Source organism: Charadrius vociferus, unplaced genomic scaffold (assembly GCF_000708025.1).
Source record: "Charadrius vociferus isolate BGI_N301 unplaced genomic scaffold, ASM70802v2 scaffold88, whole genome shotgun sequence".
Lineage (NCBI taxonomy): Eukaryota > Metazoa > Chordata > Aves > Charadriiformes > Charadriidae > Charadrius > Charadrius vociferus.
The window spans coordinates 2,307,005-2,332,135 of record NW_009649619.1 but is presented as its reverse complement, the minus strand read 5'-3'; the positions used below and the strand labels follow the sequence as shown (position 1 = coordinate 2,332,135).

The 25,131-nt window shown below is 39.9% G+C and overlaps 1 protein-coding gene across 1 annotated transcript in view; it reads right to left on the bottom strand.

The window, feature by feature from the left end:
- Positions 1-25,131, bottom strand: part of ABLIM2 (actin binding LIM protein family, member 2) — a 116,875-nt gene that overhangs the window by 23,908 nt on the left and 67,836 nt on the right. The window contains exons 10-15 of the mRNA XM_009890525.1: positions 22,402-22,548; positions 14,770-14,890; positions 12,939-13,037; positions 7,289-7,390; positions 5,993-6,046; positions 264-316 (exon numbers count right to left, since the gene is read on the bottom strand). Coding sequence (XP_009888827.1) covers positions 264-316; positions 5,993-6,046; positions 7,289-7,390; positions 12,939-13,037; positions 14,770-14,890; positions 22,402-22,548 — 576 coding nt within the window. The remainder of the gene's footprint in view (positions 1-263; positions 317-5,992; positions 6,047-7,288; positions 7,391-12,938; positions 13,038-14,769; positions 14,891-22,401; positions 22,549-25,131) is intronic.

Here is a 25,131-nt window from a genome sequence, read left to right as displayed (position 1 = left end):
TGAATCACCAATGTCTATATTAAGACTGAGTGAAAATCCATGAGCTTACTGCTCTTGTCCCTGTTTCTTTCTTTACTGAAGAATGTAGATTCTAAACCCTCTGGGTGAGAGACTAAGCTTTTCTATATCTTCTTGGTAAAACTCAAACTAGTAATGATTATTTCAGTTATATGAAAGAATACCTTTATGCATGAACATGTTTTTAAAAAGTCACTTCAAGAAAGATCAATAAACTACTCCCTTTTGTTCTTTCTGATCATTACCTTCTTACTGTCCTGATCCAAGCTTCCATCCTCCCCTTCTGATCTTCTTGCTGCTGGAAGATTAAGTTAATTTTAAAAATTAGAACAGTTTACATCTTTTTTGTCTTCTGTTTTGACTGTGGTTATGTTTCAAATATTTTTAAGAGGGGGAAAAAAACAAATTAAAAAACCCCAAAACAGCTGGGCAGAAAATTCAATGTGTAGAGCTATGGTTTCACAGAATTACCTAATATCATTTTGAAATTACTACAGTAATACTCTTTCTTCAAGCATACAATGAATTTAGACAATCTTTTTCAGAAGAAAACGCGTTTGAGGAATGATTGGTGGGAAAAAATCTACATCATAACTTAGGGACAGATTTATATAGTGTCTGCACACAGCAGCAAGGCATTTTCCCATTCTCCTGTGTTACCATGACCATGAAAGTACACATGGTTACATAGATATTTTGTCATCTGCACACCTGGATCTCCTATATTCCCTCAAAGGACAGGCAATGATGGTAAAGAAGATAGGAACAAATTTGGTATTACCTCTTCACGAAATCTGCGAGAGGCCGCCAGACTCTGAAATTCACAATTCTGTGACCAACCACTTTTCTGACTATATTGCCCTCTTAAAGAGTATTTTAATAAAGAAATATTGCTGATATTTTACTGTTGGTTTATTTTCTTGTAACTTTCCAACTTGCTGAGAAGAAAAACTCAAAACTGAAAACCTAAAAGCTATTAATTAGATAGTTCCCAACCATCATGTGTGGTTTTCCTTGTCTTTTATGTTCCAGGCACTGAGTTACACTTCAGAATCTTACAGAAATATTTCATGCCAAATTTCACATCATTTCAGATAATGTCCCAAAATTTGAGTCCTACTTGCCTTTGTACCACTCTATGTTGCTTTGGGGAGAGTTTTATGGTACAAAACTGGAGTAATGCAATGATCTAGCATAATTTTAAGTCCATGAGAAGTCATCACAACAAGGGGATTGTCTGCAATGCCCGAGTACAAAGGCAAGAGCCCCATGCAACACAATGCAGCCAGAAAACATATTTATTAATAATAAAAATAGTATGATAATACAAAAGATAAGGCTCAGATTAGATTCTCAGAGACAGAGGTGAGGAGAAGATAAAGTTGCACCATTAGAAGTGCTGCAACGCTCCCAGCAAGCTGGGAAAAACTCTGCCCTCTCCATTTCCCCAGCCAGCATCTTTGCAGAGGATCTGCCCTGCATCTAAACAACATGGGCAAAAGGCCACCACCATTAGCATTTCAGTGCTATCCAGTTTTATTTTCTGGTGCCATTACACAGCTCACATCTAGACCTTAACTGGTTTTCTTGAGGAGGTGATACTTAAAAAATGACAAATTGCAATAAGCAAAAAAATCTGTGGGTTAGGGGTGAAAATCTAACTGTAGAAGTGTTTTTTTTTCCTCAATTTAACGTGGCAAAACAAAGCTGGGTCACAAAATAACAACAGCATTATGAAAAAACTCAAGGTTTTTTACAGTTAGCTAATAGCATCCTGACAAGGGCATTTTCCCAAGATGGCAAGCTGCTTCTCTGAGAAAGAAAGAGAAAGAAATATCCATATATGACAGATGAAGAATAAAGTCCCTACATTGCAAGAAAGACTTAAATCTGGTTCACTGGTATTTTGGGAGCATATCTTAAACCACCAGTCAACAAGTTGTTTCAGATTATACATACGAATCTTGCTCTCACTAAATCAGAAATCCATACAGAGATTCTGATGCATTTTTGGAAATTGTTTTTGTTTTAGGATGCAGTTGCTTTCAAAGGAAATAAATGAGTTTAATCCAAAGCATTATTTAGAGATTTGCAATGTACCACAGGATCTTGAGAGCATCTGACTTCAAAACAGTTAAACAGCAAGGTTTTATACAGAGATGCAGAGGAGTACAACGAAAACCAAGAGGGGCCATGAAGGCTGGCCCCTCCCAAGTTCCTGAGAGTGCTTTTGCAACACATGCTTGGCAAATAAATCCAAGTGGTTTGAATTTCATCAGTACTGAGCATCAGCTTCACTGCTACAAGGGATACTCGGTTCTGCTGTGAATGCCAATGTGAACTGCTTGTTTCACACGGATCGGTGCTAAAGTTGCTGAAGAGCAAACCTCTGCAATTTTTTTTTTAAACTTTGAACTATGTTCAAACATTTTTGAAACATGAACACACACAAAACAACAACCACACAGGGTCCCGCACTCTTCACTTTCCGACCCCAGCTCTCAGCCTGATCTCTCACATGTCCCATTCTTCCACCACTTTTTTTTTCATTCTGAAGTTGGGTATTTATAATAGAAACACAGAAGCTGTAGCTACAGCAAATCTGTTGGGCACTGCTGTAACTGAAACCTTTCAAAGCCAAATGTTCTGGAAGAGCTTCTTGCACTTTTTGTTTTAAAGAACATTTTTGTGCTTGTTTGTTCAAACTTGGTCTCTGCAATGAAGGAATGTTCTCTGGCTCCTTTTCATCATGTACCAGTTCAGTGTCCTATTAGCTTGCGGACCTGAATCATCAGCTGCTCGTGCGTTCACGCTTTAGCTGGGAGTTCTTCCAGAATAAAAGGTAATTTTAAATTTTTTTTTTTATTTTATTGGAAGGAAAGTTCATTGATTTTTTTTTGGTTTTGAGTTACAGTAAATCATGTAAAAATGACCGTGTATTTTCAACATAACTCTTCAGAACATCTATAATCTATAAATGAAAGTTTAAAACCTATATCCATATTAACTCATTGAGATTGCTGACTTGATAATTTAATTCTCTGCTCACTCAAGTGATTACAAGGAAGAACTCCACAGAGCAGAGCAAAATTGACATAAACCAGACTTTGACTCCATATCTGAAGGAGGATAATTTATATAAAAATGCCTGGCATGGAACAACAAAAAAAGCTGCTGCTTAGAATCCTCTTTGCAAACCAATAGTATCTATAAAATTAAATGACACAGCCAGGATACCCTTTTTTGCTCAGCCTGAGTAGTTGCGTCAAATGATTTGTATATCTAAAGACAAGGAGGAGTTAGAGAGCTTGGGCAGACTGTAAGGTTGGCAGATTACATTAAATCAAGCACTAAACCAGATACTTTTTTACTATCTTTTTGCCTTAAGGGTAACATTAGTTTGTCCAAGATTAGGACACTGTGAGCAGAAAATGTATATCAAAGACCAACACCTAAAGTGCACCGAAACGTCAGCAAGTCTGACTTTGTTCAAAACCCTGCCCAGAAAAACCACAGAAGTTATCTAAATGTGGATGATTTGAATGTGCAGTCCAGTTACTGTGCCGAATGAAGCACCAGTTACTGTGAACGTGCACAGCCTGACTCACTCAGTTGGGAGACATCAGTTGACAATTTTCTTTCTCCTATTACTGTATCAGTTCCAAGCTAGAACTTAATCTAAAACAGAAATAACTGTCATTTTCCATGAAAGATAGTTAAAAAAAAAAATAAATAAAAGCGTCATTTTAAAAACTATGTTAATTGGGTATTTGAAAATCAGTTAAAGCCCCCTGTTACCACAAAATAAAAATATGTAAAATGTATTTTCCTCACTCTGGCCATGAAGCCAGGGATGCATCTGCAGTTCCGTAACCTTTCACTCACAGAAACTTATCAGCTACCAGCTAATGACAAAGTATGGGACAACAGACACATGGAGCTTTTTCAGTCTTACACAGAACATGGGAAGTCACTTCTGTGCGGACAGTGCTGCAGACGGTAATAGGATGGAAGGAGCTGCTCCAACAGAGATGCTACTCACAGGCAAAGACCAGACCTTTCCTTGCCATGAAGAGCGGCAGAGCTTCACTCTCCCATCTGCATCCCCAAAGATACAAGCTTTCATCCCCAAAGTGCCATAGCTACTCCTCACTGTGGGATAAACACCTCTCATGTTTATTTTATTCTCTCATTTATTCCCAAGGGGAGTAATCATTATTAAAATACAAATTTTGGTTTGGGGCAGATTTATATTCACAGAATCATAGAATGGTTTAGGTTGGAAGGGATCTTGAAGATCATTGAGTTCCAACCTCCCTGCCATGGGCTGGGACACCTTCCACCAGACCAGGTTGCTCAAAGCCCCATCCAACCTGGCCTTGAACACTTCCAGGGATGGGGCATCCACTACTTCTCTGGACAAACTGTTGCAGTGCCTCACCACCCTCAGAGTGACAAATTTCTTCCTGATATCTAATCTAAATCTACCCTCTCCCAGTTTGAAGCCATTACCCCTTGTCCTATCACTACATGCCCTTGTAAGAAGTTCCCCTCCAGCTTTTCTCCCTTTTTAAAAATGGGAGTTATGCTTCCCCCTTTCCAGTCAGTGGGAGCTTCACTGGACTGTCACAACTTCTCAAATACGATGGATAGTGGCAACTTCATCTGCCAGTTCCCTCAGGACCCACAGATGAATCTCATCGGGTCCCACGGACTTGTACACCTTCAGGTTCCTCAGCTGGTTTTGAACCTGGTCTTCTCCTACAGTGGCTGTTCCTCATTCTTCCAGTCCCTGCCTTTGCCTTCTGCGACTTGGGTGGTGTGGTTAGAGCCCTTACCGGTGAAGACTGAGGCAAAAAAGTCATCGAGTCCCTCAGCCTTGTCCATGTCCTGGATGACCAGGTCTCCCGTTTCCTTCCTGAGCAGGCCCACATTTCCCTAGTCTTACTTTTCTCACGGACATACCTATAGACTGCTTTATTGTTGCCCTTGATGTCCCTGGCCAGATTTATTTTTGTCCTTTGCTTCTGAGTACAGGAGTACCCCAGTGATAACTCTTAATCAGAAGTGTACTACTGCACTTTTCAGGCACCCTACTGCAGCAGAATCCATACATATTTGCTTTAAAGATTAATAATACAATTCAGTTTAGAAAAATGAATTCTGTATTACTAAGCCTGTATCATAAACCAAGATCATTGTCAAACATCACTGAGAACACAGTAGGAACCAACACCAACATGGAAATTCCAATTATGTTAATCAGTGAATTACACAGCAATAATAATAACAGAATAATGCAAATTTTATACTTCTGTTTTTTGTATTTACTAGAGTCTTCAGTCAGATTCTCACTTCTCTCTTCTATAATAGATTCCATATTTCTGTCTGTTGTTTAAAAACTCAGACACCAATTTTGTTGCTGGGTTTACCAAAGTTTTTCCAATCATATCTTGCCAATGTTGTCAGCTACTGAAGTTGTTCCTCACTGCCACAGCATGATTACATTTCCTACTGATATTTTATATCTTGAAGAACTTGCAGATGAAAAGTAGATACTTCATATAAACCACTTATCAATGAACATTTTTTTCCCCAGCAATGTGGAAGTCAGAACTATTTACAAAAACTAGATACCCCAAGATATGGTCTGAAAAGAGAAGAGCAACCTCCTACATTTACATGCTTTATGTCATTTCATAAATAAGAAAACTGCTTTGAAGTTACTATCAGCTCTGAATTACCAAGACGAATCAAAATATCATTACCCTGGTTTTAGAGAACTTACTGAACCCTTGGATATCATCTTATACAAAATGCTATTTAATTTTCACATTACTTTTTTTCCTTTTCTGTTTGAGATTGTGGGGACATAATGACATGCAAAGACTACAGCAAACTAATTCAGAAGTCAATGTGCATTTCTTTACAAAGACATGTAGAGAAAAGTGCAACAGAGAAAAGCAGACTGTACCATGCTGTTTGTAGATAGGAGGTTTCCTATAGATGTTATCTTTTACGCCAGTGTCTGAGGAAAAGGAAAGAGAAAGGAAAGAATAAAAGAGTAAGCAAGCAGTTCTTACTGAGAGCATGCTGCTCTTGTCTCCTCTCAACAACACTAAAAATGCAAACACTTCAGCAAAGACTATGCATTCATTCTGTGGTTTGTCATTCACTATTTATTACAAGAGAATGAAGCCTTACCAACATCTTTATATATTTAAAACATTGGCTATACCTACCTATGCGGCATAAACCCCATTAAGTCCCTTGAAATGCTTTAAGACACCTTGAACGACACCCATTTGCTGAAACGTAGGTGGTTACATCTGCACTACCAATGTATACTTCATAGGCAACAAAGAGAAACTGGCTACGCTTGTTACTACTTAAAATAAAATCCATATACAGGTACAACAGACAACAACAGTCACACTTGAAAAGGGACTTTCTCCATTAATTATGAAGAAAGTGTACATGGTCAGATATAGATGTTTATACTGGAAATGCCCAATATTCTTACAGGAAATTCTATAGTTTGTCTATATTTTGAATTGTATAGCTAACCTGGACTTCCAGGAATATTTTGAAAGCTCCCAGAGACACAGTCGAGGGTTCCCATATCATGTTATACAGACAACAGATTTACTTAGCACTACAGACTTAAGCAGATAGAATTCCTAATTACAGTGTGTTTCCAGAAAAGTTAACCCCGGAAGCTAAACATTCCACTGAGGTGGCAGATGTGGTTAGCAGTCAAAAATCTAAACAGTGTGGACATAAATTGTGCTTGCTGACTGAATGTGAACTTATAAACGGTATAGTACACGTGCAAAGACACAACCACAGTGAGCCTCCTGGAGGTCTAAAGTCTTCCAGCTACTTAAAGTCTATGCTAAAACGCCTCTTTAATTTAGAGAGTAGATGGATAAGTAAAAAAACAAAGAACCCTTCAGCCTTCTTTCCTGCACACAAATTCAACTGACCTATGCAGCCATGGCACTATAATTAATTATACCTTTGTTGACTTAATAACATTGGTTACTGTCTGCCTCCAACGAATTTTTTTTTATATATACATAATCACACAGCTCTCTAACTCCTTTATTTCTGAGACCAAGTTTAACAGTTAACAGATTTTTCACTTATCAGACATTTTCTTTTCTTGCAGTTCGAAGTTCACAAACCAATGCCAAAAAAAATTTACATTCAGAAGAGAATAAACAGGTGCCAGCAATTGAAGATCAAAAGCTAAGCAGTGAATGCCTACCTGGAATATGGAAATGCCTAGGAGCCTGCTGATAGACAGAGGGTGAAGATTTGCTGTCTGAGTACATGGATAAGCTTGGAGTGCTCCGACCACTTTCACTGCCTCCAAGGGGAAGAGCAAAGAAAGCAGATAAAAGAAAAATGGAAAGCAAAGTAGAGTATTTCAAGCATAGAAGCTTGTTCAGAATGACTTGTTAATCCAACAGTTTTAAAGATATGTTTTTTGTAAAACCCATTATGTTTCAGCACAGCGTATTGGCTCACTCTCCAAACATCTCATCAGTAATGACTATCTAATATATAACAGCAGATTAAACTGCCCCACTTTTAAACTAAAGCTTCTCTTTTAACAACACTTGAACGAAGAAAATAAAAGGATAACAACATCCACAATCTTGTAATGTGTTTTGCATAACCTTAACTGAATAATCTATCAATCAAGTTTTTGAAAAGCTTAATGCTATGGCTCATAGTCTGCCCCTGAAACCAGTAATGAAATCATTCAGTAGTGTTTAAATTATCTCAAAGCAGGACTAGGCCAAAAAACAGATGTTATGGTTAAGTCAAATATTCCTGCACACATCAGTGACAAAACCAGATGTTGAAATTTGGTTCTTAATTGCAAACTTTTCCAACAGGTAACATGCCACGGCATATTTATGCAAACAAGGTTGGATTATCAAGTCATGGATCTATAATGCCATAGTCACTTCACCAAATTTCATGATATACATAAGACTGATCTGTATTCATCTTCTCACTTGTTTTTCAAATGCTCAGTAGGTGCCATTCATTTCCTCTTAGCTGATTTCCCTGAAGCACACTCTATGGCATTATAGTGCTACTTGGCAAACAAAAAAGTAAAGCTCTACTTTTTTGGGACTTGTAAAATCCATATAATTTACAGCACTGTTAAGCAACTGGAAGCCAAACATGACATTTATTCTAACATAAAATGGTTGTTAATTTGCTGTTATTGTTTTAGTGTGGATAGAGCACAAATTTAATGGCTAGTAAGGATGAAATTATAGCAAGTGTTTTGGGGGTAAAGAAAGCGCAGCAGCTCAGAGCACTAGATCTGTAACTGAGTTCTGCCTTCAGGGAGAGGAAGTTTTATAACCATAAAACTACTGGATTACCATTACTGTCTAGGCCATGCCCATGTAGGTGGTCTCTGCTGACCCCTTGCCTCTGTTAACAAGCAGTGGACGCATGGTCATCAGTCTGTCACCAAAGCCAGCCTTGACATGCACCACTGAAGTCAACTGGATAGTGCCGCTGAGTTTGACAGGAGGAAGAGCAGGCCAGACGAGGTCAGAAGAGCATGCCGTGTATCTCATGCTGATTCACTAACTAATCTGTTCTAAATTTTGCGGCTGTTATTTTCATAGTTGGTGAAAAACTAAAACTAAAAAAACTAAAACTCAAAAACTATTCAGCCATTACCATTGTGTACTTAATACCAGTGATTTCTCATTGAGAAAGAGCAGTTGAGAAAGTGAAATTACAACTGCACACGCTCACAGCCTATGCTAGTTCCAAAAAGTAAGGGAAGGATTTTGGCATTACTGAAAATCTGGTGCATCACCACCAGCTTGCAGTCAAGTTGTCCTCAGACAAGGAACCAGACCATTATTCAGTTTTTTGATTCCCGCTTTGCTCTTGGAAGGGAAGAAGTGGTGACAGGTTTTCACTGCACATTTGTTAATTCCCTCTTTCTTTGCTGCCTGCTGCCAACGCTTGACCATCCCTACTAAATGGAAGAAGCCTCAATGTCACTCCAACTTTGAATGCAAACAGCAGTGCTAGACATTTAAGTAAGGTCCTTTAAAAGGCCAATAACCTTAGAAATCTTCATCCCAAAGTGATGCTACTACTGGATTTTTTTCATTTAAAAAGAAAAGGAAAGTTGTCAAGTGATTTTCAGTGTATGAATTCCTCATTTACTTAAAATTAGTGTATTATTAAAACCTCATATTCATATATGACTTGCATGAGCTATTACTTCATTGAACAGTGACCCCCAGGTGCTGGCATTGTACACACAGAGAGATTCATTCTTCAGGGATAGGGTAGGGTGTCAGTGGGGAATTAGGACGAAGCATTGATTAAGAGGAATAAACTTGTAAGAGAACAGAATGCAAGCACAAGTACCAGGGGACAGCAAACCCGCAAACTGCTCAATGCAAGGATCACCTGGGTGGAGCAGTTTGCAAAGCCATCACCTCTAACTTGCTCGCAAGGGAAAAATGAAGGATGAAATGAGGGAAAAGGTTCTTGCAGCCCACTCGTACAAGCTGATGCACATTTGAATTATATTTATAACTCTGCCGTCAATTTGGACAAACACAAAAGAGCAGTCGTATTTCACATTTTGCATACAAAATAAGTATTTAATAGTACAGCAAACTGAAGACCCATGTAGAAAGTTCATGTGTAGGAACTCCAGTCATTTAATCTAATTTTTGGAAAATCTCTAAAATGAGACTTTGCCAAGAATTTGTCTCTTTCAAGGTTTGCCCGGTATACATTGAAGAACTTCAAATAAGGTCTCAGAGAAAATAAAACTACCCGAGAGAGATATTTTTCAAACTTCTGGTTTTGTCTTCTGCCACAAGGAGCTGTAGGCTGTGATCTGCTCTACTGGTCAGCACAGAGCAAAAAACCAGAATCATGAATTCTTCCCTGGATTTTGTTTAACTTGGAAAGAATCTGGAAAGGTTTACTTTGAACTTGAGTGTCAACCACAAAAACTTCCTTGTGTCTTTTGGCTGCTGACAGGGTAGGCTGCTCTTTTAACCTTGCGTGCACAGCGCCAACTGACCAGAGCTCAGACCGTGCTCCCTTTTCAAAGGATTGTCAGGAAAAGTATCATAAAGTATCATATTGTTTATATCTCCTTCCTAGTCAGCTTTTATCTTATCTGGGAGGATGAGAGATTTGATAACAAGTTACAGTAAGAGCTGTCTAAGTTCGGGACTGAACAACAAACAGACACCACTAGCCTAAGGAGGGGGATGTCAGAGCCTACTCCCGAAACTGGATCCTTTAATATCTCTGCACATGACGCATTAAGCTAGACAAAGTTTTTTGAAGTTTGATGACTAATTCTTTTCAAGCTTTCAAAGCCAAATTAAATGGGCTTTGGAAGCTGTGCTCCTGCACGAGAAAGGCAAGATGCTTTCCACCACATTTTAAGTAAGCATTTTTTCAGTAGGGCTCAGCACAGCTTGTACACTCACTGACTCCATCACCTCAAGAGGAAGAGTCACACCAAGCGTCAGTACTTGGAATATCACACCCTATGATTTGCAAGGGCATGAAGTGTGAAGCCTTCTTGAAGCGAGGCTGCCACAGAATTTATTTTGAAGACGTTTTGAAGACAAAAATCCTTAAAAGAGCACAATGAAATCATTTGTCTGCAAGATAAAGAATGGCTCATCCTATTACACTTCATGGGAACTAGACTACAGTATACTGGAGAAAGAACAGGAACTCAGCAATCATATTTTTTGCTGGAAAAATGATGAACCATGTAATTCTCAGAAAGAATATGATGCAAACTCAGTGAAGTCAAAAGGAAGATCCTGCCTGTTTTAATTTCCCTGCGGTGGTAATGTTTGTGTCTCCTGGAAGCTTGCAGAAATATTTTTTATGATGATCGCGGAGTGCCGTTTTTCCAAAGATTACTTCTAGTATTATTAAGCAGTGTATTATTTTTGGATTTAACCAAATTTTTTAAAATCAGCATGATTTAACTTTTTTTAAAACTGAAGTGGCAACATTAACCTTGGTCTGGATACAAAGCAACTATTTCTACAATCCTACTCTTCCCACACTAACCACTTTGAAGAGAAAAAAACAGCACATCGACGTCCTCAAAAGGCTTCTCAAGATAAGGAAAAAATACGGTCTGCTACTCAGAGAAAAGAATTCAGAGAACTTGAAGAGGATGGGGGGAAATCTTCTGACTCCTTTTGGACTGAGATGTTAACTCAGTGTAAACCCAGCGGATAACCTATTCAACCTCTGCAGGGCTCAGGATTACCTACACAGGGAAAGTATAAACAGGCTTGCCCTCCTCACAGGAGCACTGCGAGGCACTGTAAGCTACTGCTTGCCAAATATTTTAGCTCCTTGATAAAAAGCACTGCAGAATTGCAAAATATTATAATTTTAATCCCACTACTGATAATTGTTTGGGGGCAAGGAGGTGCCACTGGAGGATTTCTTCCTCCAAACGGCAGCACAAAGTAATTGCCGCCGCTCTGAGCAACAGCAGGTAGCACTGAAAAGAAACGTGTTTTAGCAAGAGTGCTGCTAAGCAACTGTGGGCGGGCTTTCGACTAAGAGCTCTCCCTACAGTGGTATCATGCACTGCAGCACACTAAAGAGGTTTTTCTTACTCAGTACATCAGGTTGGATGATATCGTGCAAATTTAGAGGACAGATCAAAGAACTGTTCACGCTGTGCCTCGGGGAATACCAGGGTGTGTGCCAGCCTTCCAAGAAATGTCTGGGATGGGGTGAGTGCTTGTGGGTGTGGGAAGGAGTTTCGCAGTTAGGCTTTACAATGGCAACAATCAATTTAATCTCATCAGCTTTTTCTTCCAAAATTTTCTCTTGTCTATCACATTTGGGAGACTCGAGCCTCATTCTGTTCCTGCTTATATCAGTGAAATTCAGCTGACTTTGGACAGAACTGTTGCTGGATGCATTAGGGCCCAATGCAGATGCAGTAGTTATTTTTCTAAAGATGATGAGCACCTGCTATTCATTTGAGTTTGCAAGTCTGGTTCCTGCAGGGGGTCACTTCCTTTTCTGTAATGGTTATGAAGGCAAGAAGAACAGTTTTGCTTTATTAAATCAAACAGTACATGAGAGTGAAGGTACAGGCACTGAAAATGTTTGTCATTCATCATTCACGTCTCCTCCCCACTTTTATTGTTACTAGAGAGGACAGACTCAGGGGAAGACACACGTGGTAGCTGAATGTCTTCTCTTTGACATTTAACTCAATAGCTAAAAAAAAATAATAGCCTTTGCCTCAAAAGTTCTTGGCATTTCTTGTTACTGTCTCACATCTGCAACATGGAGGTCATTAAAAGTTAATATTCACCAAAAAAAGATTTAATGGCAAGGAGACTAGACTCAGTTATTCTGTTTTATAGCGTTATTTGCTAATCAGTGCAGATATATTGATTTAACCAGCTTATCTGGCATACTTTTTGGTAATGCTACAAATAACATGAAAAATCCCTAAATGTAGGTTAGAAGCGTAGCTAACTGATCATCCAATGTTGGATCCAACATGTAAGCTTGTTATATTTGTTTAGCATCACCAAAATAGGGTAAACACTATATTTTAGAACAGACTTTTAAATTATTTCCCTCCCTCATTTCTATAAGAAAATCCAATTCTTTCCCTCCACCCCTTTGAAAAACACTTAACACTCACTGAAAAAAAGCAAAAATAAAACAACCCGTACCCACTCAGTTCTTAAAACTTACACAGTACATCAAGAAAGCACTTGCACAAAATTAAGACAAATTTTATCCAAGTGGAAGCCATGCTTGCACAGACATAAAAGTGAAACACATCTGAATAAGTCTACAGTATCACACCACGGTTTTGCATTCCTGGACCTTACCTTTGAAGAAAGGGATGTAATGATGTCTGAATGTAGATGTAGGGCTTGGGTGTTGGGGCAGGGAGATGCAGCTACTGGTACCAAGACTCTGAGTACCAGCTGGGGGCAACAGAGAGTAAGTGAAAATAAACTATTTAGTTCACTTACTGAAAGCCACAAATTACAATGCCATCCTTTTTTTCTGGAACATTTTCCTCCTGATGCTTAGAAAACATAGTTTATATTTGAGACTTGTGGTTATTGCTAAAAACATCACAGTGGCCATACTATGCGGTTGGCCAAGGGACACAGGCTTTCTGCAGACAGAAAGAGTATTATATAAAATGCTGATAATGTAACACATCAGAAAATATTCCAGAAAAGGCACCACAAAACCCATAGCGGCACTCAGGGGGAAATCTGCATATTCAAAAGCTGCAAGAGGGAATGATATATGCTCATAATGGATCTAATGAAATGAAATGGGGAGAGCCTTGTCTCTGCTGAGAACTGTGCTGCGAGTGGGTCCAGTTCTCACTGCTGTCGGTGCACACTGGTAGGATTTAGTCCACACAACGCACCAGGGCACTCAAGAGCAAGACTAATTTAAGCTTTGAAGAAACATCCTGCAGATATTTGAGCTCTGAAAGTTAGACATGTAATTGAGTACTTTGAAAAATGTTCTCAGAAGTCATCTTTGTTTACTTCTTGTAATAATGTCCCGATAACACATTTCAGAGGACTAATGGCAATTATTAAAAGTGGCCATTATGATAACTCTCTTCTAAATTTTCAATGAAGCTGTAAAACATTAGAATTAATCTGGAATTTCTTTTATCTCTCCTCCTTGCTGTAACAGTATGCAGCTAAACTTAAGCATGACACAGGTGCCAGATCTTCAGCAGAAACTAATCTTTCCTCTCTTTAATAGATCTTTGATACTCTATCTCATTTCCACTTCATCAAAGACTTTATGTAGTACGAATACTAAATTCCTTTAAAAAAATATTTGTGTTACACATAAAATTTTCATTTCCACTGGAAAGATTAAGAAGTCCCAATTTTCCAAAATAGTTTATAATCATAATGTATCCCCAACGAAATGAAAAGACACCAAGAAAATAATACAAACACTACATGTTTTCCACCCAAATGATAGAGTGGAGAAAAATTAGAATGAATTTTGAACAATTTAGTTGATTATTTCTAAGGATAAAACACTGTACTATGCCCAAATACAAATGGGCCTTTGTATGGGCCCCCCCTGCAAAGATTAAAGGGGTCATCCCTCCTCTCTGTGCAACATGAACACCAACACAGTTGCCACTGCAGCCCAAAGCTGCAATGAACATTGCTGTAAGCTTGTGAAATCAATCAACTTGGCCTTCAAAATCCAGCTATTAGAACCACTAGTCACTCCTCCAGCTCTTGCACCGTGGAGAGGAGACACAGACCATAACCCTGCAGTACAAGAAGGGGTAAGAAGTCATTCAATCATCCTCTTGACTTTGTGTGCATTCACTGCTACCATGCTGCACCGTGAAAGAGCTGTGGATTGAATGTGTGACTGTAGGCAGGATGGGACCAAGATTAGGTCCTTTAAACTGTTCTATCTTCTGTATATAGATACGACAAATCAATCTTTCTAGCCACCTGTTTTCGTTTTCTTAGACACTCATTCCTGAAGCACTTGTTTCCCTTCTCCCCATGGGACTCTGTTCACAGTAAATAAATCACTGCAATGAACTGTTACTCCACCTGAAACCCCTGCCTACCGGACTCTACCCTGCTTACAACATAAGACAAAGTAGTGGAAAAATCTAGAGAATAAATAAGGCTGCTTTTCAAATACCTGGTCTGCTGTAATGTTGAGGAGAATGGGATGTTGGAGTGTAGCGACCATAGCCCAGCGAGCCAGCAGAGCTAGGACTTGACGTCCTGTACTGCTTGAAAGATCTGTCATCTTGGTCACCCTGAGAGGAAGAGGAAATATATGTCATTAGGGAAATCACTTCTGAAACAGGCAGAATATGCAATTTTGCACATTTTCGTGCCATGTAGATGGACGTCGTTGCTGTCGTAACGCTCCATGCAATCCCAATGAAACGAGGTGGCTTTGAGCTGTAAGCACCTCCACCACAATGTGACCAAAGGAGCTCTGCCAAGTATCAGAGAACGGTCATGTTTCCAGGGAAGTCAGCACATACATGAATTTAAAATGACAATACAATTGGAAAAGAATATAACACTGTAGAAGTGTTTTTTTCAGGACAGTATAAGTCCCTGAACATACACGGGTGGGTGAACGATGAGATCAGATTAGCACAATAGTACTCTGGTCACTTTGTACCCATATGAATGGATGCATAATGGTTACAGGCAACAGAAAAAACAGTATTTTTGGCTTCATTACATCACAGAAAAACTATATCAGCTGTACAAATTGCCCAGCATACCATATACAACATGGTCATTACTAGCTGACATAAACACTCATATATAGCATTAGCGTGAATACTGCAGCATTGTGCAGAACAAGTCATACAACCCTTTTCCCACTAAAACCTTGGCTTCAACCATTTAAAACTATAACACTCTCTATAGCTTGTTCAATTACAATTGCAATTTGCATGTAGTGTCTTCTTAACAGTAAAAGCATTACTAAGGGAATTAGATCTGGAAATGACTTTTTGTAAACTAGCTATAAAAGCAAATTCAAATTTCTTGTTTCTTTTAAGACAAACAAGAATTGGCTCGAGTTAACTTCAATTAGAACAAATCAAGGTAACCTGCAGATACTCCCTTATGGAAAGTCACACTCCAAAAAATGGTTCCCCTCTCCTATTCCAGTAGGAATGAGTGAAAATATGCCATACTGTAACAGGTGTTAGTCACTTGTCATGAGTCCTGGGCCATCTTTAGGCACCTGTGTGACTCTCATAGGCTCATTCATCATCTAAACACACAGGAGATCCTACTTATCCCCATCATCATCTCCCAGATTCCTATCAGGACAACTTAATTATATCCATCCATTCATCTTTAGATGAGTGCAGTTTCCCATTTGGCTTCCCTGGAATTATCCTTGACTCTCTGGAGATGTGCAATGTTCTCCCATCTGGCTCAAGTATGCTCCACCCCTTCCACCTCACCCCAGGCTGCACTTCCAAAAATGGAAAATCAGTTTTGTATAGTGGTAAGTAGCACTACTGCTTTAATATCCATTTCAGAAGAAACTATACAAAAAAGGGAGAACAACTGATGCCTTCCCAAGCATGCAGCGTTCTGTAGGCATTCCGCCACCAACCCCTCTATACCCAGTTTGAGATGTTTCCCTACTGAAGTAGCTACATTATTTAATACCCATTTTAACCCTTGCAAAGAGAATTACAAGCAATATAGAAATGTCTAGAAAGTCTTGCAATGATATTTACCATACAATGTTAACTAACGGTCTGTGATGTGTCCAATTGTATGATACAGTGGAATTTCCCCCTAATAAAAATCCCTGCAACAAAACTGGTGCCAAGTTTGCAAATGATGATGCCTGAGCACCTGATCATAGACTTTAGAGAAAGACAGCAATCATGGCAAAGCTAGATAATCTGGAGAACTGACATAACACAAAAGATGGCAGCATCAACCAGTATCACTTCTGTAACTTAATAGTATGACTGTTTACTAACTGGTAGATTATTTAAAGGAAATTATTATAATCATCCAAAACATCAAGATTTCACATTGATTGTTTCACACCTTACCTTCTGAGTACTTTGTGTCTCTGTAAGGAACAGTCAATCAAGTTCATGAAATCCAATATTAAATAAAGCACATTTTTATTTTTAAACTGTCAATTAAATTACATTTCTATTGGTTAACTTCTCCGTTTAACCAATGCTCATAGTGACAGTTGGTGATTTACAATCCTCAATGAAAATTCGCAATTCCCCACTACTAACAAAATTTTACAAAACAGTTCTCTTAACATAGAATTGGGAATGGAGAAATTAGCCAGGCCTGTGATATGTAATTGAGTAATTGTATCTGGCAAGCTGTGTGAAATGCTTTCACTGCTTCCAATGTGGTGTTTCTTGAAACAATGACTGGCTTTGATCATTAATGCACATCAAAATACACAGACCTACAAGTTCAGGTATGTGCAAATGATTTAACAGTATGTGTGCACAAATAGTCTAAGTAGTTTAACTATTTGTGAAATAAAAAAAATAAAAAGAAAAAAAAAGAGAAAGCTAGATCGAGCATTAATTTAAGTCAACTCATGCTGGCAGCTTTAAATGTAAACATAAATCATATTTCCCAATGTAATTTATTTAATAGAGCTTGAAGAAGTGACCACAATACAACCTTTATTTTGGAAAGCGGAAACATGGATGACAGTGGAGATAGATGCATACAGATGACAATCCAGAAGCAGAGCGCATATTCAACACAAGTAACACTGTGAAAAACATAAATTACAAAACCCCATGCGCTGTAGAGGCAGGAGGCAAACCCCACATTTCAGACACTGCTGGTTATCAATATGACCAGGTTTATGCATCACAAAATGGGTCAGAACGGGAGTACAAAGGCACTGGGGATTACCTCAGTAGGTGTTGGAGAGAGCAACTGAGGTGACTGTAAACAGCAACACACAACAAATTAGTGATACAAATTCATGCATGATGTTACTTGTGAGAACTACTCTAAAAATATCGATATCCATGTATAACACAATACAGTTATGAAAAACACCTGTCAATTCAGTTAGGGCAATTTTTCTTTTTATTTGGTTTTAAAGTAGTAAATAAGGAATAATATATAAATAATTTCGTATAAAGCTTTTGTTGATTTCCTAACTACAAAATCCTGGAGTCTGGTGAGGCTGGTACTGTACCACAGACAGTGCTGCCAGTAGGGAAATTCTCATTTAAAGCAACTGCCTGAGACTAGACACAAGCCCTAATTAAATCTGCATTGAAGCAGTTCCAAAATCTGGACTAGAACTTCACTGCTCAGAGCTGGCTGTAATTTGAAAATTTGTTGTTCGTTCATTTTCCTTTCAAATCTAAAGGCTAAACATGGTTAGTTGAGCAGAAATCTACTGAAACTATTGCAGGTGCAGGTGTAGCCAGGATGCTGAAATCTGGAAGACAGGATATACATATGAACAAATTGGGGGACAAGAGGCTGGAGAGCAGCCCTGAGGAAAGAGATCTGGGGGTTTAGGTTGATGGCAAGTTGAATATGAGTCAACAATGTGCTCTGGCAACCAAAAGGGCCAGCCGTGTCCTGGGGTGCATCAAGCACAGCACAGCCAGCTGGTCGAGGGAGGTGATTGTCCCACTCTACGCTGGTGTGGCCCCACGTTGAGTACTGCGCGCAGCTTTGGGCACCTCAACATAAGGACTTCAGACTATTAGAGTGTGTCCAGAGGAGGCCGACCAAGATGGTGAAAGGCCTCACGGGCAAGAGTTACTAGGAGAGACTGAGGCCACTTCGTTTGTTCAGCTTGGAGAAGGCTCAAGGGTGCCCTCATCACACCCTACAACTTCCTCAAGGGGAGCAGCAGAAGGGGACATGCTGATCTCCTCTCTCTGGTGACTAGTGATAGGACACGAGGAAATGGAATGAAGCTGCATCAGCAGAAGTTCATATTGGACATTAGGAAAAGGTTCTTCACCAAGAGGGTGGTCAGTCACTGGAACAGGGTCCCCAGGGAAGTGGTCATGGTACCAAGCCTATCAGACTTCACGAAGCATTTGGACAATGCTCTTAGTCATATGGTTTAGGTTTTGGTAGTCCTGTGAGCAGGGACTCGATGACCCCTATAGGTCCCTTCCAACTTGAGATATTCTATGATCTTTTTTTTCCCCTGGCAATATCACAGAATCACAGAATGGTCGGGGTTGGAAGGGACCTCTGGAGATCATCTAGTTCAACCCCCCCGCCAGAGCAGGGTCACCTACAGCAGGTTGCACAGGACAGCATCCAGGCGGGTTTTGAATGTCTCCAGAGTGGGAGACTCCACAACCTCTCTGCGCAGCCTGTTCCAGTGCTCCACTACCCTCAAGGTAAAGAAGTTCCTCCTCATGTTAAGATGGAACTTCCTATGTTCAAGCTTGTGCCCATCACCCCTCGTCCTATCACTGGGCACCACTGAAAAAAGACTGCTCCCATCCCCCTGGCATCCTCCCTTTAAGTATTTGTAAGCATTAATAAGATCCCCCCTCAATCTTCTTTTCTCTAGACTAAAGAGACCCAAGTCCCTAAGCCTTGCCTCATATGAGAGATGTTCTAATCCCTTAATCATCTCTGTAGCCCGTTGCTGGACCCTCTCCAACAGATCCCTGTCTTTCTTGAACGGGGGAGCCCAGAACTGGACGCAGTACTCCAGATGCGGCCTCACCAGGGCAGAGTAGAGGGGGAGGATGACCTCCGTCGACCTGCTGGCCACACTCTTCTTGTTGCACCCCAGGATGGCATTCACCTTCTTGGCCACCAGGGCACATTGCTGACTCATGGTCATCCTGTTGTACACCAGGACTCCCAGGTCCCTTTCCACAGAGCTGCTCTCCAGGAGGTCAGCTCCCAACCTGTACTGATGCATGGGTTATTCCTCCCCAGATGCAGTACCCTACACTTACCCTTGTTGAATTTCATCAGGTTTCTCTCTGCCCAACTCTCCAGCCTGTCCACGTCACGCTGTATGGCGGCACAGCCTTCTGGCGTGTCAGCCACCCCTCCCAGTTTTGTGTCATCAGCAAACTTGCTGATGGTACACTCCATCCCTTCATCCAGATCATTGATGAATATATTGAACAGGACTGGACTCAGTACTGACCCCTAAGGGACACCACTTGTTACTGACCTCCAACTAGACTCTGCGCCACTAACCACAACCCTCTGAGCTCTGTTAGCCAGTTCTCAATCCACCCCATGTCCATTCATGTAACCCACACTTCCTAAGCTTGCCTGCGAGGATGATGTGGACGACAGTGTCAAAAGCCTTGCCAAAGTCAAGGTAGGGCATCCACTGCCCTCCCCTCATCCACCCATCTAGTCACTTCATCATAGAATGCTATCAGATTAGTCAGACATGACTTCCCCTTGGTGAATCCATGCTGACTACTTCTGACAACCTTCTTTGCATCCAGGTGCTTTGAGATGAGATCCAGTACAAGCTGTTCCATCATCTTTCCAGGGATGGAGGTGAGGCTGACCGGCCTGTAGTTTCCCGGGTCATCCTTCTTGCCCTTTTTGAAGACTGGAGTAACACTGGCAATTCTCCAGTCCTCAGACACCTCACCTGTCCTCCAGAACCTTTCAAAGCTGATAGAGAGCAGCCCAGCAATGACTTCCCCCAGCCACCTCAGCACTTGAGGGTGCATCCCATCAGGCCCCACGGATTTGCGTATATCCAGTTTATCTAACTGATCTCTAACTTGCTTCTTGTCAACCAAGGGGAAGTCAAAGGATCAAGGATGTAAATACCTGGAGCATTGTGAAAATGTGCACATTGGATTGCAAGCATAGCCCAACATCCCCTCCTGGTTTAGGCACTTTGAAACAGATGACCGGACCCCACTTTTTTATTTTTTAAGATATCACTGAGATCTTGCTGACACAAATATCTACATCAGCACAGACCTATCTGAAACAGTATTAAACTGGTGGTACCAACACTGTAGGTGTCTCCTACAGCCCAAAGGGAAAAAGCCCCCATTCAGGATGTGGTCCCTTTTATCTTCTGTTAAGTTATATGTTTACCGAAATGGTCAATGACTCCAGTTGTGCCAATAAACCCCTCCTGTTTTGGTCTCACCACTCAGTTACCCACTAGCAGGTGACAGACAGCCCACTTTGCTGTGGTTTTCTATCTTCGGTTGGTTGGTTGGTTTTTTTAGAGCTCAGTTGCAACTACCTTCTATCCCACTCCTGAAAGTGTGATGCTGAGCTCCCACAGTTCACAACCGCTGGGTCCCAGCAAAGGCTGGGCTGCCACCACGACAGGCAGTTTCACCGCACCATCAGGTGTTTGTCCGGCCTGTGCGATCTCCAGCCTTTGAGTGAGGTCAAGGAGTCAGATCATGCCAGGGGTTCAGAAGAAACCTAAGCCCTACCACAGCCACATGGACACTTGCTCTGGCAAAGGAGGGAAGCAGAGGCAAGACGCCAAGGAAATGCTGAGGGCAGGCAGGGGAAAATTCTATCCAGCAGCAGCACAGATTTATGCTGGGTGTGATGGTTTTATAACCACCACCTTGGAGTGGGTGCGATGACTCTGAGTCCTCACAGGAGCTAGGCAGAAGGTGGTTTGGTTGATGCACCTCCGCCAAGGCTAGCTGTAAACAGGCAGTTGAGGAGGGCCACAAACATTATCAGCACCCACAAATTTTGACACAGAAAGGAAATGTTTATACTCAATAGGTTCAGGGCTAGCAAGCAGCTTTCAGTTTTGTGAATTCAGACACCTAAGCACCATTTAAACCCTCTACCAGATATCATCTTAATTCTCTTAAAACACAATACAATAAATACTGTGGTTCAGCATCGTACTGAGAGGGTTTGGAAGATCTAACATAAATGCTGCACTTTACCTGACGGTAGTACTGAGACTTTAGTAGTAGATTAAGTGTAAAAGGTGTAAATGATAGCAGGACTAGGGCTCTTATAAACAGTATGGCTATCATTTATGGTATTTCTTTCTACCCATTCACTTACGCCTATAGAGAACAATGCAGACTTCCAGTCTAGACTATATAGATTGACAGTATACCTAGTATTTATAATAGGTTTGATTTGTAAAAAAGTATCTAAAATTATAAAAGAAATCAGAAATCCAAACAAAAGGTAGATATGATTAGGGAAGAAAAGCTAACTTGCATGACAGGAGTTATATACAAATATGCTTCATAAAAAACAGAATTAGTATTAGTAAGATTATGTGAGATTAGGTTTCATTAGCAGAAACTGCGTAATATTAGCTCTGCATATGAATAGGTTGAAATGCATGTGTGACATGAGGATGAACTTTAGTAAGGGACAGTTGAAAGAAATCTGTGCACAGGAAAGTGATACCATTGTTGTGTTACCAAAATAACATGGTACACTTTAAAAAAAAAAATAATGACAGACATTTGGCTTCGCTTCTGATTTTTGCATTATAATTAGCAATGGCTCCTGTTTCCTACCACATGCATGTAGAACTCTTCTCATAGAAAAACATATTTTAATTACATGTCATCTGTTTTAAAAATGATCACAGAAAGCAATTCTTTAATTTCCACAAACTAAAAAAGTGAAATGAACATCTAGTTTTTTTGGAAGGCCTTGTGAATGAATGAATGACGATTCAACTAGATGAAGTTATAAAAGTTAGGGTTTTTTTTAATTATGCACGTTTAACAGTGTTCAGCAACATGTTTAACAATGCATGTAAAATCTTAAATTCATAGTAAAAAAAATACCCATGTTTCAGTACCTCCCCGTAACTATGCCTGTCATCTGAAGAGTAACTGATATATGGAGAATAGGAGATCATATCTGGGCGGTCAATGTTATAGATGGCTTTATTTTTAGGAAGAGCAGCCAAATCCCTGTAGTCAAGAATTTCATCTCCAAGCTTTGCCTAAGAAAAGGAGGAAAGAAAGCAGTGAGAATAAGACAGAATATGATCAGGATGCAATCAGAAAAGGACAGGTAAGCATAGGTAGAAAAGTCATCATCCTAATAATAAACCACTTTTTCTGTTTGTATGCATTTAAATCTTTTATATTTACTACACAATACTAAACAGTACTGCTGTTTTCTTTTTATATACTGGCGCTTTCTACTTTTCTTTGTCACTCACATTTGGCTAATGCGAGCAGCATGGCATCATTCCAGTTCCCCTGGTTATATCCTGCTTACCACTAGCTGCACAAACAGACATGGGGAACACATATTGTAGTCTCTTTCAGGCAAAATGCCCTTCATTTTACAGTGCTTTTGGTGTGCAGGGTTCCCCTACCATAAGCAGTAACGAATAGTCAAATACGTATTCCCAACATAAAACTCTCCAGATGCTGGAAAACATTAGTCAGGTCTTTAATTTTTGCCATTCAGTTGTGTCCCGCAGCTTCACCTCCTTTCCTGACTACGTCTAAGTAGCCCTTAATTATGGGTCACAAATCCAGCAGATGATGGATTGGCACCATGGTGGATTAGTTGGAAGATCACAGATGCCACTTAAGAAAAGTTCAAATCCTTTCATGAGACTCACACAGCCAACGGAGGGAAAGGGCTGTGTCACTCCCCATTCTCCTCTTACTACGCTTATTGCAAAAGTATAATTACCAAATGCCACATTTGCACAGATTATCCTTAGGATAATGGTAATGTGCACCAAAACTGTATCCAGCATGTACTGTCTTGTAGATATGACAACTTGGCCACATCGAGCGTGGAGAAAAGGGCAGCTTTGCAGACTGATAAGCTCTTTGTTGGCAATAAAATGATGAGTGAATCTCACTACTCTCTGAAAATCTCAGTATGATCAGCTATAAAACTATAACAATGTTTTCCACATGCAAAAATATGAAAGTATCCAGGATTTACGCGTGCAGTGATTATATTTTTTCTTTGTATGAGCTAAGAAAAGTTCAATAGATTTTCCAGGGAAGTTTTCTATTAGGTTAATCATACAGGAGAAATTTAGTGTGACAACTTTCATTTGTCCCTTTTCTAAAACAATGTAAGAATTTGTGCAAGCATAAGCAACACAGAAAGGAGGAAGATTACTCTTAACTAAGAAAGTGGAACAAAGGCACCATAACCATCACATATTCTCATCCTCAAAACTAATGAAAAGAATGCTTTTTAATCAAATATTAAATTAGGAAGAAGTTTTTCACTTTAAGGGTGGTAAAGCACTGGAACAGGTTGCCCAGAGAGGTTGTTGAGGCCCCATCCCTGGAGGTGTTCAAGGCCAGGCTGGATGTGGCCTTGGGCAACCTAGTCTAGTGGGAGGTGTCTCTGCCTATGGCAGGGGGGTTGGAACGCGATGATCTTCCAGGTCCTTTCCAACCTAAACCATTCTATGATTCTATGAAATATGCGATTCTTCAGTGATCTACAGATCTCACCTTCCTTGCAGCTACTTTAAGAAGCTAAAGAGCAATGAAAATAAATTAAAATAAATCCCTCCCTACTGAGAAGCCAGTGGCAAGCTCTGATGCTGGGACAGATCAGGCAAAGATAAGGAGGAGTCTGTCCATCGGGTCTATTTCAGGAAGACTTTAGACTGCATTGTACCTACAAGAAGGCCAAGAACGCTGTAATAATTTCTTTTTTAAGGTACCCAGAGCTGTGGAGATTATTCTAGTGAATCCAAAGAAGGTTTGAATTGGGAATATTTAAATGTGAATTATGGTAGTTTTAGCGCCTATCTCTCCATGTAGAAGTGCAACTTAAGATCCTCCCCTTAGACTGCAGAGCTGTCAGGAGTAAAACATCTAGTTACGTAACTCCTTTCAGTTTAAATATCAAAATGTAGGCAAGTTTGGATGAAAAAACAACTTAGAGATACAGTTGCTTTCTACACACTCAATTCTACAAACATTCAGCCTACGTGTTTTTTTTTATTTTATTTGTTTCACCTACTTTCAAATACGTGAGTGGAATTCGAATATGCTAGGGAAGGCTCAAATTAGAGCTAAGAGGCTTTAAGCCATTTCTTCAGTGATCTCGTATTTTGGATTCTGCTAAAAAACATGCTCTAAGTTTAGAATATCTATTTCATTTGGAATATGTAATTTTATAATTGTATAATTGCAAATATGATCTTGTATAAAAATATAACGTAACTTCTGTTCTTAGTATGACAACACAGCTATGTAACCTAACCTTCCAGATAAATACATCTTTGCAAGGAGCTTGTAATTCTTTCTTCAGAAAATTTAGATAAGTATAATGAAGGACTTTTATTTAAGCCCTATTTAATGGCATATTTTAGAAATTAACTGGTTTTTAATTGATGTTTAAGGACTCTGGGGGGATGTCTGCCCTGGGGTAAACTTCAGTCTAGACAGAATCCATCCATCACTAAAGTTAATGAAAAGATGCCTATTAACTTCAAAGGGCATTGGCCTATGCCCTCTCTCTGTGCAAGAAGACACCAAAGTCTGGTATCAACAGAAGAAGAAAAAGAAGTACAGCTTTAGTAAACGGGCTG